The sequence below is a fragment of the Oncorhynchus tshawytscha genome, linkage group LG34, assembly GCF_018296145.1.
Source record: "Oncorhynchus tshawytscha isolate Ot180627B linkage group LG34, Otsh_v2.0, whole genome shotgun sequence".
Lineage (NCBI taxonomy): Eukaryota > Metazoa > Chordata > Actinopteri > Salmoniformes > Salmonidae > Oncorhynchus > Oncorhynchus tshawytscha.
Genome location: NC_056462.1, coordinates 2,783,003 through 2,798,640, shown reverse-complemented (window position 1 = coordinate 2,798,640; position 15,638 = coordinate 2,783,003). Strand labels below are relative to the sequence as shown.

The 15,638-nt window shown below is 43.3% G+C and overlaps 1 protein-coding gene across 1 annotated transcript in view; it reads left to right on the top strand.

The window, feature by feature from the left end:
* ctnna2 (catenin (cadherin-associated protein), alpha 2) overlaps positions 1-15,638 on the top strand; it is a 677,857-nt gene that overhangs the window by 614,146 nt on the left and 48,073 nt on the right. The window contains exons 11-12 of the mRNA XM_042311972.1: positions 113-269; positions 2,054-2,254. Coding sequence (XP_042167906.1) covers positions 113-269; positions 2,054-2,254 — 358 coding nt within the window. The remainder of the gene's footprint in view (positions 1-112; positions 270-2,053; positions 2,255-15,638) is intronic.

The following is a 15,638-nucleotide window of genomic DNA, read 5'->3' as shown; positions in this document are numbered from 1 at the left end:
TGCACGACCTGTATTGTAAGCACTCCAGGACTGGATTTGGAGATCCCCTTGACTTAGGTGGTCCTACACACGCAAACACCTTTTCTCTCAACCTTCACTCTCTACCCCCCAGGTGATCAACGCGGCCCTCACCCTGGCTGCTCGGCCCCAGAGCAAGGTTGCCCAGGACAACATGGATGTGTTTAAGGACCAATGGGAGAAGCAGGTGCGCATCCTCACTGAGGCCGTCGATGATATCACTTCTGTGGATGACTTCCTGTCCGTGTCAGGTATGGAATCGGGAAAGATTAGAAAATATTGACAATGTTGTACACTGTTAAAATTAAGTGCTTTTTAACACTAATACCAGTTGCAACTGAGCTCCCACCAACCGGAGGAGGCTGGTGGGAGGAGCTATAGGAGACGGGCAGATTGTAATGGCTGGAATGGAATAAATGGAATGGTATCAAACATATGGAAACCACATGTTTGACTGTTCCAATAATTCCAGTCCAGCAATAACAATTAGCCGTCCTCCTATAGCTTCTCCCACCAGCCTCCACCGCCACCAACATATCATCTCTCTGGGATTCTAACGGTTTATTGTATAACAGTTCTTGACACCTGGGGACGTATGTATCAAATGACTCAGAGAAGGAGTGCTGATTAAGAATCAGTTTGACCTTTTTCGTTTAAAATGAAAAAGATTACATGGACAGGGGGGGGGGGCTGATCCTGGGTCAGCACTGCTCCTCTGAGATGCTTGACACATACAGCCCGAGATAAAGTAGACTAGGTGTGTTTGTACAGTGTATAGGTAAGTAAGGTGTTTTTCCACAGAAAGACGCATTTATCCGACATGGTTTCTGCTTCCATTTAGAGAAAGGAGAAAGCTTTCTTGTAGATGCCTATATGGCTTCTAATGATGATGACTGTGATCTATTTAATACAGATGACCATGATAATTAAGTGATTTAGTCATTAAGAGGTACAATGGTTGAACAGAATATTCTCTCCTTTTACGGGATTTAAGCTTTGTAGGCCATAATGGGTACGTGCCTATTGATGCAGTTCCAGGACAAAAACATGCTTTCTCGAGAGTGAGTGAGTGAGTGAGTGAGTGAGGGTGTGAGTGAGGGTGTGAGTGAGGGAGTGAGTGGGTGAGTGAGTGGGTGAGTGAGGGAGTGAGTGAGTGAGGGAGTGAGTGAGTGAGTGAGGGAGTGAGTGGTGAGGGAGTGAGTGAGTGAGGGAGTGAGTGAGTGAGGGAGTGAGTGGTGAGGGAGTGAGGGAGTGAGTGAGTGAGTGAGGGAGTGAGTGAGTGAGTTAGGGAGGGAGTTAGGGAGGGAGGGAGTGAGTGGTGAGGGAGTGAGTGAGTGAGGGAGTGAGGGAGTGAGTGAGTTCGTTCCATTTGGGATGCATGCTTAGTCCTTTCATCTGAACAAAACCCTCGTGCGGTGGGGTCACCCACTCGCTGTATTACTCTGATGGAGCTTGTTAATAATGCTACAGTAGTCTGGGTAACAGAGGCGACAAAGATAGGTTGGTTCAAAAAGATTTGCCTTCAAAAGAGGAGAACACATATACACACACACATGCTGACACACACACACATGCGAGCATGCACACACACGTGTAAGCACATACACACATGGGCATACACGTTCACACACAGTACAGGTCACCGTTATGGGAGCGTTGTTTCCAAAACTCAGTCCACGGAACCCCAAGGGGTGCAGTTTTTGTTTTTTGCCCTAATAATCAACTAATAATCAAGCTTTGATTATTTCAATCAACTGTGTAACGTGCACCACTTGGGGTTCCGAGGACCGAGTTTGGGAAACTCTGTGGTGGAATCTTTTGAAAGACTACCACCTCATTCTGCAACTGTCTATAATGTAGTCCACAAGGACTCTTGTCAATGAAAGGGTTAGAATGATTGTGCAATGCGCTTTCGGGATATCTGGGCTTTCTCTTTTTTTATCAAACAGCAGTTGTCCCTCAAGTTACTAAGCTATGCCTTGACACATGTTTGTGCCTAACGAACACCATGCCTCCCTTTATCTCTACCCCACAGAAAACCACATTCTGGAGGACGTGAACAAGTGCGTGATCGCCCTGCAGGAGGGTGACGTGGACACCCTGGACCGCACGGCGGGCGCCATCAGGGGCCGGGCGGCCCGCGTCGTTCACATCATCAACGCGGAGATGGAGAACTACGAGCCAGGCGTTTACACCGAGCGCGTTCTGGAGTCTATCAAGCTGCTGTCTGAGACCGGTGAGTTGGTCGTAATGTACACACATACACACACACACACACACACACACACACAAAACCAACCAGTCAGTGGTGGCTCCTCAGGGGAGACCATCCTCCTCATTGAAAAAGTTATCATTTTTAGATAGAACTGTAGTAAATATATTCACATCCCCAAATAATTTATTAAAACACACTGTTTCACAATGAAGGTCTAAAGTAACCTCAACAGCACTCCGGAGGACAGCTACAGTAGCTTCCATCCTCTTCTTGGTACAGTGACTTCAATTCAAAACCTAGGAGGCTCTTGGTTCTCATCCCCTTCCACAGTAATTATGACGTCCTCCAACCTATCAGAACTCTTGCAGCATGAACTGACATGTTGTCTAGTACAGAAAGCATAAGCTACAGATACGTAGCTAGCACTGCAGTGTATAAAATGTGTTGAGTAGTTGACTCAAAGAGAGAGAAAGACAATAGTTGAACAGTTTTGTGCTTTAAGCGCTGAAAAAAAAATGAAGACACAAATGACTGAAGAGGGAGCCAGAGATCAATATAGCCTAACCAGAAGAAAAATAAACGTTTCCTGACCATCCTCCTCCTACTGCCCGATGCTGATGGTCTTTGCAGATTCGGGATTTAAGCGGTTATAGGCTACACCAACGGTCTGCCTACCTGTAGTGGATTTTATTCAAACATACAGTGTGTCTATATATGGAAAAATACAGTTATCATTCCATTTCTACTGATCTGAATGCCATTTACGAATGCCATTTATGAAAATGAAACAAATCTAGAAGTAACATCTACTGTCATTGCCAATATGTAAAAATAGCCTACATGAAGCCAACAAATAAAAACATTGCATCCTGCAGGTAGAAAATATCCTGAGAAACATAGATATCTTTTAAGTCACATTGGCTATGCATGGCCTGTCTGCAAGGAACTTGAAACATTGTATCAACTATTAACTCAGTATGGGCCAAAGCTGGATGCTAGCAAACTTGCAACATTCTATAAAATATTCTGGGCCCTCAGAGTTTCCAGCACCAGTGAGCTCTGGAGAGACAGACACAGCTGTGGGCTATTTGCGTAAGTAATCAGGTAGGCCTTCTTTTATAACGTTTCCACCGGATCAGAGTGTGAAATTTCTTCCCCCCTTTGATGCTGAGTTGTTATCGAAAGGGAGAGAGCTGGGAATATTTTTCAAATCAGCTACGTTGAGGAAATATTGTCATTCTCGTTGGATGTAAAAATAGACTTTGTGTACTTGTTGTTTGAGGCGAAGAGAAAATGACTTTGAGAAGCTCCACAGTGGTGGTGAGTTTAGACAATTGGAAATAGTATCAGATCCCCAAATGGGCGCATTTATAAGCCTACATTTGCATTCAGGCCAGGTAGCCTAAGCCTACTTCTATGCGTAATCACATGTGTGTCCTTACTCAAGATTGACAGGAGTGCTACAAACAAAATGGAATGAAATAAATCAAAACTTGTATAGGTCAGGTCGTGCGCTCTGCAAACAAAGTGTCCACTCCTAGAATGATAAGGGTAAGAGTGTAATAATGATATATTAAATGTATTAACAGAAATGATCGGAAAACATCGGAGATTAGAAATGATGGTAATTAACGGTAAATGTACTACTGGTGATACTGGTGTGCCATCCCCGCGACCTCCGCAATGGATTAGTCCACTGAGACAGGCGTGAATCAGACAGGCGTCGCATGTGGCCTAAATGTTTTAAAATATAACCCAAAAAATATAACTAACTAAATCTCAGTCGACCAACAGCCTATGGACCAAATCATCCAGTCGACTAAATGGGGTCAGCCCTTTTGAAGAGCCAATCAGCCAATCAAACTGTTTAATACAGTTTTTCATACACAGCAGGAGTGATACTGGCGCACACTCAAAGCTATAGATGTTTTGTGTCTAGTAGATTGGATTTGATGCCGTGTAAAAAATGTGAACATACAGTATACCATGGGGCAAAAAAGTATTTAGTCAGCCACCAATTGTGCAAGTTCTCCCACTTAAAAAGATGAGAGCGGCCTGTAATTTTCATCATAGGTACACTTCAACTATGACAGACAAAATGAGAAAAACAAATCCAGAAAATCACATTGTAGGATTTTTAATGAATTTATTTTCAAATTATGGTGGAAAATAAGTATTTGGTCAATAACAAAAGTTTATCTCAATACTTTGTTATATACCCTTTGTTGGCAATGACAGAGGTCAAACATTTTCTGTAAGTTTTCACAAGGTATTAACACACTGTTGCTGGTATTTTGGCCCATTCCTCCATGCAGAACTTGCACAATTGGTGGCTGACTAAATACTTCTTTGCCCCACTGTATATCCTATATTCTCTTTTCTTTATGTATATTCCCTCATATATACATTCTGCTCTGTACAAAGCTGTCATCAAGGCATTGTTGGCTACATTGAAGAATCTTCAATATCAATATATTTTGATTTGTTTAACACTTTTTTTGGTTACTACAGTACATGATTCTATATGTGTTATTTCATAGTTTTGATATCATCACTATTATTCTACAATGTACAAATAGTAAAAATAAAGAAAAACCCTTCAATGAGTAGGTGTGTCCAAACATTTGACTGGTACTGTCCGTTCTGCTTAAATGTAGGGAGGGGAGGAAGAGTAGGAGAAAGGGAGAGGATGGAGAGAAGGGAGAGGAGGATGAAGAGGGGGGAGAGGTGGATGGGGAGAGGGAGAGGCGGAAGAGAAGAGAATGGGGAGAGGACGATGAAGAGAGGGGAGAGGAGGATGGAGAGATGGATAGAGAGAGGGGGATAGATACAGTTCACCAGGGATCAATAGAGGTGCTTTATGGTGCAGATCAGATGTGCATGGAGGCTTTTAACAAACACCACCGCCACTAAAACACAAGGAGGGGAGGAACAAGCAACTAAACAGCTCTCCATCAAAGAGAAATATAGTTAAGACGAATAAGAACCCAGTCAGAGTCAGTCCCAACCCCCCCCTCGCCTTCTACATTTCAATTAGCAGCATCAATCGAGCATGCAACCGCAACCAAACCCCATGAAGGTTAATGTGCGACACGTCTCCTCCTTTGACTGAGCGGGCGTTAGCTAGCTAACGGGTTTGAACAGTTCAAAACTCGACATTACCATGTTTTTTTCTCCTTGCTCTTTTTTTCTCTTCCTTAAAAAAAGGAGTGAGGCAGGCAGTTTATATTCATTTCACTGAGGGCAGGAGGGGGACAGGGAAAGAGTGGCTCCGACACGAGTGTGGTTTGACTCTCATTAGCCTTTAATAACCTCTGATAAGGGGAGAACACATCCTTATGAATTCATATCATTATTCATCCACAGTCTTTTTTTAGGCAGCCCCCAAAGTGACTTTGTGGGGCATGGTGGTACAGTATAGTATCTCCCAGACAGGTACGAATCCCCGGAGATGTGACCATGTGCTCTTCACTGTACTGAACTTTACTGTACTACTTTACTTACTTTACTTACTGTACTGTACTATACTTACTGCACTGTAGTACTTTACTTACTGTACTGTACTACTTTACTTACTGTACAGTACTACTTTACTTACTGTACTGTACTGTACTACTTTACTTACTGTACTGTACTACTTAACTTACTGTACTGTACTATACTTACTGTACTGTACTACTTTACTTACTGGACTGTACTGTACTACTTTACTTACTGGACTGTACTACTTTACTTACTGTACTGTACTACTTAACCTACTGTACTGTACTATACTTACTGTACTGTACTACTTTACTTACTGTACTGTACTACTTAACTTAATGTACTGTACTGTACCACTTTACTTACTGTACTGTACTACTTTACTTACTGTACTTACTGTACTACTTTACTTACTGTACTGTACTCCTTTACTTACTGTACTGTACTACTTTACTTACTGTACTGTACTACTTAACTTAATGTACTGTACTATACTTACTGTACTGTACTACTTTACTTACTGTGCTGTACTACTTTACTTACTTACTTACTTACTGTATTACATTACTTAGTGTACTGTACTACTTTACTTACTGTACTACTGTACTGTACTACTTTACTTACTTACTTACTTACTGTATTACATTAATTACTTCACTCTACTACTTTACTTACTTACCGTACTGTATTACCTTTCTTACTATACTGTACTACTTTACTTACTGCACTGTCCTACTTTACTTACTTACTTACTTACTGTATTACATTACTTAGTGTACTGTACTACTTTACTTACTTACCGTACTGTATTACCTTTCTTACTATACTGTACTACTTTACTTACTTCACTGTACTACTTTACTTACTTACCATACTGTATTACCTTTCTTACTATACTGTACTGCTTTACTTACTGTACTGTACTGCTTTACTTACTGTACTGTACTGTACTACTTTACTTACTGTACTGTACTACCTAAGTTACTGTACTGTACTATACTTACTGTACTGTACTACTTTACTTACTGGACTGTACTGTACTACTTTACTTACTGTACTGTACTACTTAACCTACTGTACTGTACTATACTTACTGTACTACTTTACTTACGGTGCTGTACTACTTTACTTACTGTACTGTACTACTTAACTTACTGTACTGTACTATACTTAATGTACCCTACTACTTTACTTACTGTACTCTACTACTTTACTTACTGTACTGTACTACTTTACTTACTGTGCTGCACTACTTTACTTACTGTACTGTACTACTTTACTAACTGTATTGTACTACTTTACTTACTTACTTACTGTATAACATTACTTAGTGTACTGTACTACTTTACTTACTGTACTACTTTACTTACTGCACTGTACTACTTTACTTACTGTACTGCTTTACTTACTGTACTGTATTACCTTACTTACTATACTGTACTACTTTACTTACTGCACTGTGCAACTTTACTTACTTACCGTGCTGTATTACCTTTCTTACTATACTGTACTACTTTACTTACTTACCTACTGTACTTACTGCACTGTACTACTTTACTTACTTACCTACTTGCTGTATTACATTACTTACTTCACTGTACTACTTTACTTACTTACCGTACTGTATTACCTTTCTTACTATACTGTACTACTTTACTTACTTCACTGTACTACTTTACTTACTTTCCGTACTGTATTACCTTTCTTACTATACTGTACTACTTTACTTACTTCACTGTACTACTTTACTTACTTTCCGTACTGTATTACCTTTCTTACTATACTGTACTGCTTTACTTACTTACTTACTTACTGTATTACATTACTTAGTGTACTGTACTACTTTACTTACTGTACTACTGTACTTACTGCACTGTACTACTTTACTTACTTACCGTACTGTATTACCTTTCTTACTGTACTGTACTACTTTACTTACTTCACTGTACTACTTTACTTACTTACCGTACTGTATTACCTTTCTTACTATACTGTACTGCTTTACTTACTGCACTGTACTACTTTACTTACTTACTTACTTACTGTATTACATTACTTAGTGTACTGTACTACTTTACTTACTGTACTACTGTACTTACTACACTGTACTACTTTACTTACTTACTTACTTACTGTATTACATTACTTAGTGTACTGTACTACTTTACTTACTGTACTACTGTACTTACTGCACTGTACTACTTTACTTACTTACCGTACTGTATTACCTTTCTTACTATACTGTACTACTTTACTTACTTCAATGTACTACTTTACTTACCGTACTGTATTACCTTTCTTACTATACTGTACTACTTTACTTACTGCACTGTACTACTTTACTTACTTACTTACTTACTTACTGTATTACATTACTTAGTGTACTGTACTACTTTACTTCCTGTACTACTGTACTTACTGTAGTACTTTACTTACTGCACTGTACTACTTTACTTGAATGTAATGTCTTGATTTACGCACCAATAACCATGATTCATATATTTTTGCAATGTGATGCTTATACACTGATACAAGGCTCTACTGTGCAGTACTGTATTGTTCTGTGATGTTGTGTCGATGGATTCAACTTGGACGATTCATTTGATTTTAATTAAATTATTAGAATAAACCCTAAGTGGAAATGATGGGCAGTTTTCTCCTAATTCACAAACTCAGTTTCCAGTAGAACTGAGTTGATATAGAACTGACACCAGCCAACCCTGGTCTGTTGAATATGCCACATATCAACAGTTCCATAGTCACACTCATAAAGTAGACCCAAGGGGCTGGTTTCCCATACACAGATTAAGCCTAGTCCTGGCTTAAATAGTACTTTCAATCGTGACTCTCCATAGACCATGATTTCTATTCCAGGACTAGGATTAAATCTTTGTCCAGGAAGCCAGGCCATAGATTCCTCTGTTCTGTGTGTGTAAACAACAGGGCGATCCTAGCCTAGCACAGCTGGCCCTGATGGCACCATGTGCGACTTGTTTAATGCTTGTTTATGACTTATCGCCTCTGCGGCGAGGGGCACTCGAGTAACGCTGATTGTCTCTTTCATTATCCCGGCAGAGGGGAAATAACCAGAGCAACAATGGATTTCCCACCCTGGTGAATGACTTGTAATGAGAAAGATGGAGGAGAGGAACGATGGAGGGATGGGGCTGCCAGGGTGAGGAAGGATGAATGGGGTCATACATCTCTAGGGGTGGACTAGCCCTGTGCTACCACACTGATCTCATGAGCTTGCATAAATAGTGAAACATATTTATATAACCTCGCAAGATCAGTGTGGTAGTACGAGGCTAGGGTTGGACCACAGATAATACCTTCCGCATACATCTATTTGTTTACTCTTATTTGTAACCTTTTCTTCATCTTTTTACTTTCAAGGCTAAGAATAAATCAATGTTGACCCGCTACCCTTAAAAGTGCATAAGTGTAAAGCATGCTAATTGGACAGTTGCTACTCTGTAGTGTGTCAGGATTTAATCAATCCGGGCATAGCATGTTGAATCAAACTATTTGTGTTCATTTCCTGATTTTTAAAGGATCTCACTCCCTGTCTAAAAACATACAAGGAAATAGAACCCGCCACATATGGAGTCGTCAAGCTTCAGGCCACTAACCGAAAGTTGCAAGATCCCCCAGCCGGCAAGGCGAAGAAACATGCCGCTCAGCCCTTGAGCAAGGCAGTTAACCCCCAACAACAACTGCTCTCTGGGAGACTGATTAAGGCAGCCCCCCCCCCCCACGCACCTCTCTGATTCAGAGGGGTTGGGATAAATGCTGAAGACATATTTCGGTTGAATCCATTCAGTTGTGCAACTGACTAGGGTATCCCCCTTTCCCCTGTTCCACTGCAACACCAGGAATGCATCCCAAATAGTACCATATTCCTATGAAGTGCATTACTTTTGACAAAAGTAGTTCGTTATGAAGTGAATAGGGACGTAAAGCCATTTGGGACGCAAGCCTGCTGTCATTGGTAGGCCCTGTCCACCTGACTGTACACGTCCACTGCAGTGTGTGACTTCAACATGGAGGGAACACACAGACACGGCAACAGACTAATCTCACCTTTAGGTGCCACTGTGGCATGTTTTGGCCTGGGGCCTGCTCTGTCAGAGGCTAAATTGGTGCCTCCTGAAAGCTGGCGGAGAGATAGTGAGACATGGAGGTGGAGGGGGGGAGCAAAACAGATGACAATTGGATGAGAGGAGAGAGAGAGAGCAGAGGGTGGAGTCAGTGGTGGAGGTGTGAACAGGTGGCGTCCTGGACTGCTATTGCCTGTGTAAACTGCAGCCAGGACTCTGGGGTGTACTGTAGGACTGCCATTTAGTTAGAGTGTCCATCAGAGAGGCATGCGCAAGCGTGTGTGTGTGTGTGTGTGTGTGTGTGTGTGTGTGTGTGTGTGTGTGTGTGTGTGTGTGTGTGTGTGTGTGTGTGTGCGTGTGTATTCGTATTCATGCAAGCCTATTAATGTGTGCTCACCACTCAATGCCAGACTCTGTAACTCAACCCCGGCCCCTCTCTTCCTTAACAATGACCCCAGTCAGATGTATTGCTCGGGGTAGGTAGTACAGACAGTTGGGCTGGGCACACAGTCCATTCCAGATAACTCCTCGTCCTCGACTAAAATCCACTTTTCATGGTGAATCTCCAAAGAACAATTTCCAGGACTAGGTTTAATCTTTGTCCAGGAAGCCAGGCCATAGATTCCTCTGTTCTGTGTGTGTAAACAACAGGGCGATCCTAGCCTAGCACAGCTGGCCCTGATGGCACCATGTGTGCGACTTGTTTAATGCTTGTTTATGACTTATCGCCTCTGCGGCGAGGGGCACTCGAGTAACGCTGATTGTCTCTTTCATTATCCCGGCAGAGGGGAAATAACCAGAGCAACAATGGATTTCCCACCCTGGTGAATGACTTGTAATGAGAAAGATGGAGGAGAGGAACGATGGAGGGATGGGGCTGCCAGGATGAGGAAGGATGAATGGGGTCAGGTTTGATACATCTCTAGGGGTGGACTAGCCCTGTGCTACCACACTGATCTCATGAGCTTGCATAAATAGTGAAACATGTTTATACAGTCGTGACCAAAAGTTTTGAGAATGACACAAATATTAATTTTCACAAAGTCTGCTGTCTCAGTTTGTATGATGGCAATTTGCATATACTCCAGAAAGTTATGAAGAGTGATCAGATGAATTGCAATTAATTGCAAAGTCCCTCTTTGCCATGCAAATGAACTGAATCCCAAAACAACATTTCCACTGCATTTCAGCCCTGCCACAAAAGGACCAGCTGACATCATGTCAGTGATTCTCTCGTTAACACAGGTGTGAGTGTTGATGAGGACAAGGCTGGAGATCACTCTGTCATGCTGATTGAGTTTGAATAACATACTGGAAGCTTCAAAAGGAGGGTGGTGCTTGGAATCATTGTTCTTCCTCTGTCAATCATGGTTAACTGCCACCATCATTGCTTTGCACAAAAAGGGCTTCACAGGCAAGGATATTGCTGTCAGTAAGATTACACCTAAATCGGATCATCAAAAACTTCAAGGAGAGCGGTTCAATTGTTGTGAAGAAGGCTTCAGGGCTCCCAAGAAAGTCCAGCAAGCACCAGGACCCTCTCCTAAAGTTGATTCAGCTGTGGGATCGGGGCACCACCAGTACAGAGCTTGCTCAGGAATGGCAGCAGCCAGGTGTGAGTGCATCTGCACGCACAGTGAGGCGAAGACTTTTGGAGGATGGCCTGGTGTCAAGAAGGGCAGCAAAGAAGCCAGCCAGACTGATATTCTGCAAATGGTACAGGTATTGAACCGCTGAGGACTGGGGTAAAGTCATTTTCTCTGATGAATCCCCTTTCCGATTGTTTGGGGCATCTGGAAAAAAGCTTGTCCGGAGAAGACAAGGTGAGCGCTACCATCAGTCCTGTGTCGTGCCAACAGTAAAGCATCCTGCGACCGTTCATGTGTGGAGTTGCTTCTCAAGAGGCGGGTGGACAAACAAAAACCCACAAATTCTGACAAACTCCAAGCATTGATTAATGCAAGAATGGGCTGCCATCAGTCAGGATGTGGTCCAGAAGTTAATTGACAGTATGCCAGGGTGGATTGCAGAGGTTTTGAAAAAGAAGGGTCAACACTGCAAATATTGACTCTTTGCATCAACTTCATGTAATTGTCAATAAAAGCCGTTGACACTTATGAAATGCTTATCATTATACTTCAGTATTCCATAGTAACATCTGACAAAAATATCTAAAGACACTGAAGAAGCAAACTCTGTGGAAATTAATATTTGTGTCATTCTCAAAACTTTTGGCCACGACTGTATAACCTCGCAATATCAGTGTGGTAGTACAAGGCCAGGGTTGGACCACAGATAATACCTTCCGCCTACATCTATTCTTCCAGCTACATCTAAAGTGGACTAATCTCTACTGAAGGTGGCACCGTGGCCTGTTTTGGCCTGGGGCCTGGGGCCTGCTCTGTCAGAGCCTAAATTGGTGCCTCCTGAAAGCTGGCGGAGAGATAGTGAGACATGGAGGTGGAGGGGGGAAAAGAACAACTGATGAAAAATGGAGGAGAGAGAGAGGAGAGGGTAGAGTCAGTGGCAGAGGACTGAACAGGTGGCGTCCTGGACTGCTGTTGCACTTTATGTAAACTAAAGCCAGGTGTCTGTGTGTGTGTGCCTGCATGTGTGTGTTCGTGTGGTGTGTGTGTGTGTGTGGTGTGTCTGTGTGTTTGTTGTAAGGACTACCAGCTAGTTAGAGTGTGTCCATCAGCTTCTGACCTGCCTGGCTGAGATCCTCCAGGGAGGAAGCCAAGTCTAGATGTGTCTGCGTGAGTCTGCATATTCATGCTTGCCTGTGTGTCTTCTTGCGTATGTGTTTGTGTGTGACTTTGTGCCTATGCATCTCTGTGCGCTATTAACTCAACGATAGAAGCTGTCACTCACCTCCCCAGTGACAGGCGTCAAATGGTCAAGCTGTCTAACTCGCTCTGCATATCACAAGTGTCTCACCTTTGACCCATGTCACTTGATGGCCCTTTGTCTTCCTCAACAGTGAACACAGTTATATTTATAGTTTGGTGTAGTACAGGTAGTCGGGCTGGGCACACACACACACACACACACACACACACACACACACAAGCAGACTGCTCAACTCCGTTAAGCTGAGCCATAGATTCCTGACAGACATTCTACTTCACACACACAGACCTGGGGATTGAGGCTTGTCCTTGAATGAGGGGGGTGGGGGTAAATCAATAGCCTCATGGGAAAGGGGTTATCTCTCTCCCGCCCTCTCCTCGCTCCTTTCTATCTGCTCTCTCTCTCCCTCTCCCCACCTGCATTTAAACGAATGTTATTTTTTAATACTTTTTTTTTTACTTGATCATTAAGATTTTGCCCAGAGAAGGTAGATATAAAGCTGATATATGGCCTAGTGTTTAAGAGTGTTGGGCCAATAACTGAAAGGTCGCTGGTTCGAATCCCTGAGCCAACTAGGTGAAAAGTCTGTTGATGTGTCGTTAACCAAGGCACTTAACCCCAATTGCTCTGGATCAAAGTATCTGCTAAATGACTAACATGTAATAAATTCCCTGGTATTCCAGAAATCTTTCTAGGAATCCTCCAACTGCGATTTCAGGGAATTTATGGAAATTTGATTTTCTCAATGTATGTCTATAAAATGGGAGAGTAATTACACACACACTAAAAGTCAAAAATAATGTAATGAATGGCAGATAGGCCTTTGTCAGCTCTAACACAGGTTACATTCACTGTTTTTCCCAACAAAAACCAATGGATGGAATGATACTGTGGAGAGGACTGGAGAGTGTGATAGCTAAGTCAAGAATCCTGTCAGCTGTAAGTGCCAATTCGCAGTACACAAGCTCCAAAATGGCCACCAAGTTGCATCACCCTACCCAGGTGTTTCCCACGCTACACAGACAGTGGCTTGAAATGAGTCACTCTTTCTCTCTCAGTTTCATCAGTTGTTAGGATGATGGAAAGGGGGGGGTTTAGTATAAATGAGACACAGATGGCTAGCCAGAGGAGAGCAGAGGAGAGGTGGGGAGGGGAGGGGAGAGAGCAGGTTAGAGAGGGAGGGAAAGAGAAGAGGAGAGAGGGGGGGGGGAGAAAGAAAGGGAGAAAGGTGGGAAGAAGCTTCTTCAGCAGCAGTGGGTGGGTGGTATAGACAAAAAAGCTGACTAGTGTATTGGAGTAGGAATCAGCAGTATAGGATGTACAGCGAGGTGAGACAGTTTAGCTGAGGTTGGGGCAAACTAGATCGCCCAGAGAGACACTCGTAGGCAGAAGTCTCAGCAGCAGCTAAATCAAAAAGAAGTGTGTGTGTGTGCGTGCGTGCACGTGTGTGTGTACTTGCGTGCGTGCGTGTTTGTGATGGGGAGAGAGAAGGGGGGCTAGAGATACTTCCGGTCAGACTTGGCAATGCGCTCCCTCACTCCGTTTCCTCCCTCTCTCCGTTTCCTCCCTCACTCTGTTTCCTCCCTCACTCCGTTTCCTCCCTCCCTCACTCTGTTTCCTCCCTCACTCTGTTTCCTCCCTCACTGCGTTTCCTCCCTCACTCCGTTTCCTCCCTCACTCCGTTTCCTCCCTCACTGCGTTTCCTCCCTCACTGTGTTTCCTCCCTCACTCCGTTTCCTCCCTCACTGCGTTTCCTCCCTCACTCCGTTTCCTCCCTCACTCCGTTTCCTCCCTCACTGTGTTTCCTCCCTCACTCTGTTTCCTCCCTCACTGCGTTTCCTCCCTCACTCCGTTTCCTCCCTCACTCCGTTTCCTCCCTCACTGCGTTTCCTCCCTCACTGTGTTTCCTCCCTCACTCCGTTTCCTCCCTCACTGCGTTTCCTCCCTCACTGCGTTTCCTCCCTCACTCCGTTTCCTCCCTCACTGCGTTTCCTCCCTCACTCCGTTTCCTCCCTCACTCCGTTTCCTCCCTCACTGCGTTTCCTCCCTCACTGTGTTTCCTCCCTCACTCCGTTTCCTCCCTCACTGCGTTTCCTCCCTCACTGCGTTTCCTCCCTCACTCCGTTTCCTCCCTCACTGCGTTTCCTCCCTCACTCCGTTTCCTCCCTCACTCCGTTTCCTCCCTCACTGCGTTTCCTCCCTCCCTTCCATAAGGCGAAAACACAAATCACAGTGACGGCTCCGGTTTGAAGGTTAATGGCACACTCTGCGATTTACGGCCTTTTTGGTTTGTTTGTGCGGAAGTCGGAAGTGTTTTTTTTGGTTTTTCCTACGAGGAGTCTTATTATGTCACGACGCGAGCAGCGCTGTCCTCCTGTGATCTTAGGCCTTGAGGATGTCTTTGTTGGCTGTGTGTTGCGTTCTGCCACTCTGGTTCCACTAAGCACTTTGCCGAATATTTAAGCATTCACTTCATTCATTGTACTTTCATGACTTCTCTCTTGATTTATAGTTGGGCTTGGGAAGGGGGGAGGAAAACAAATCCATTCCAATGCGGTCACGTTTAATTCCCTTTATCATTTCTCAACCGGAATGAGTGAAATTGCTCCTTTACCATCAGCAACTTTCCTCATTAAGCGTCTCGGAGAACATTTAGCTATTTCTATTTAAAAACCCGAGCCCTGCACAAATTTTCCCAATAGCCTATTTTACGCTAATCCAGTAAGTGGATTAAACTGAATTAAAAAAAGATTAATTTTAGAGAGAAAAAAGGAAAACTGTTTTTGTAGCACCTTTTATGTTTGGTGTATAATAACCAGCCGCAGTGTTTTTAATACGTTTATGTGTATTTTTGTCTGATTTACCTTTCTGACTTAAGCTTCTAATTGATTTCCGTCACTTCACGGTGAAGAGAGAAGAGAGAGAGAGAGAGAGAGAGAGAGAGAGAGAGAGAGAGAGGTCTCTGAGGAGAA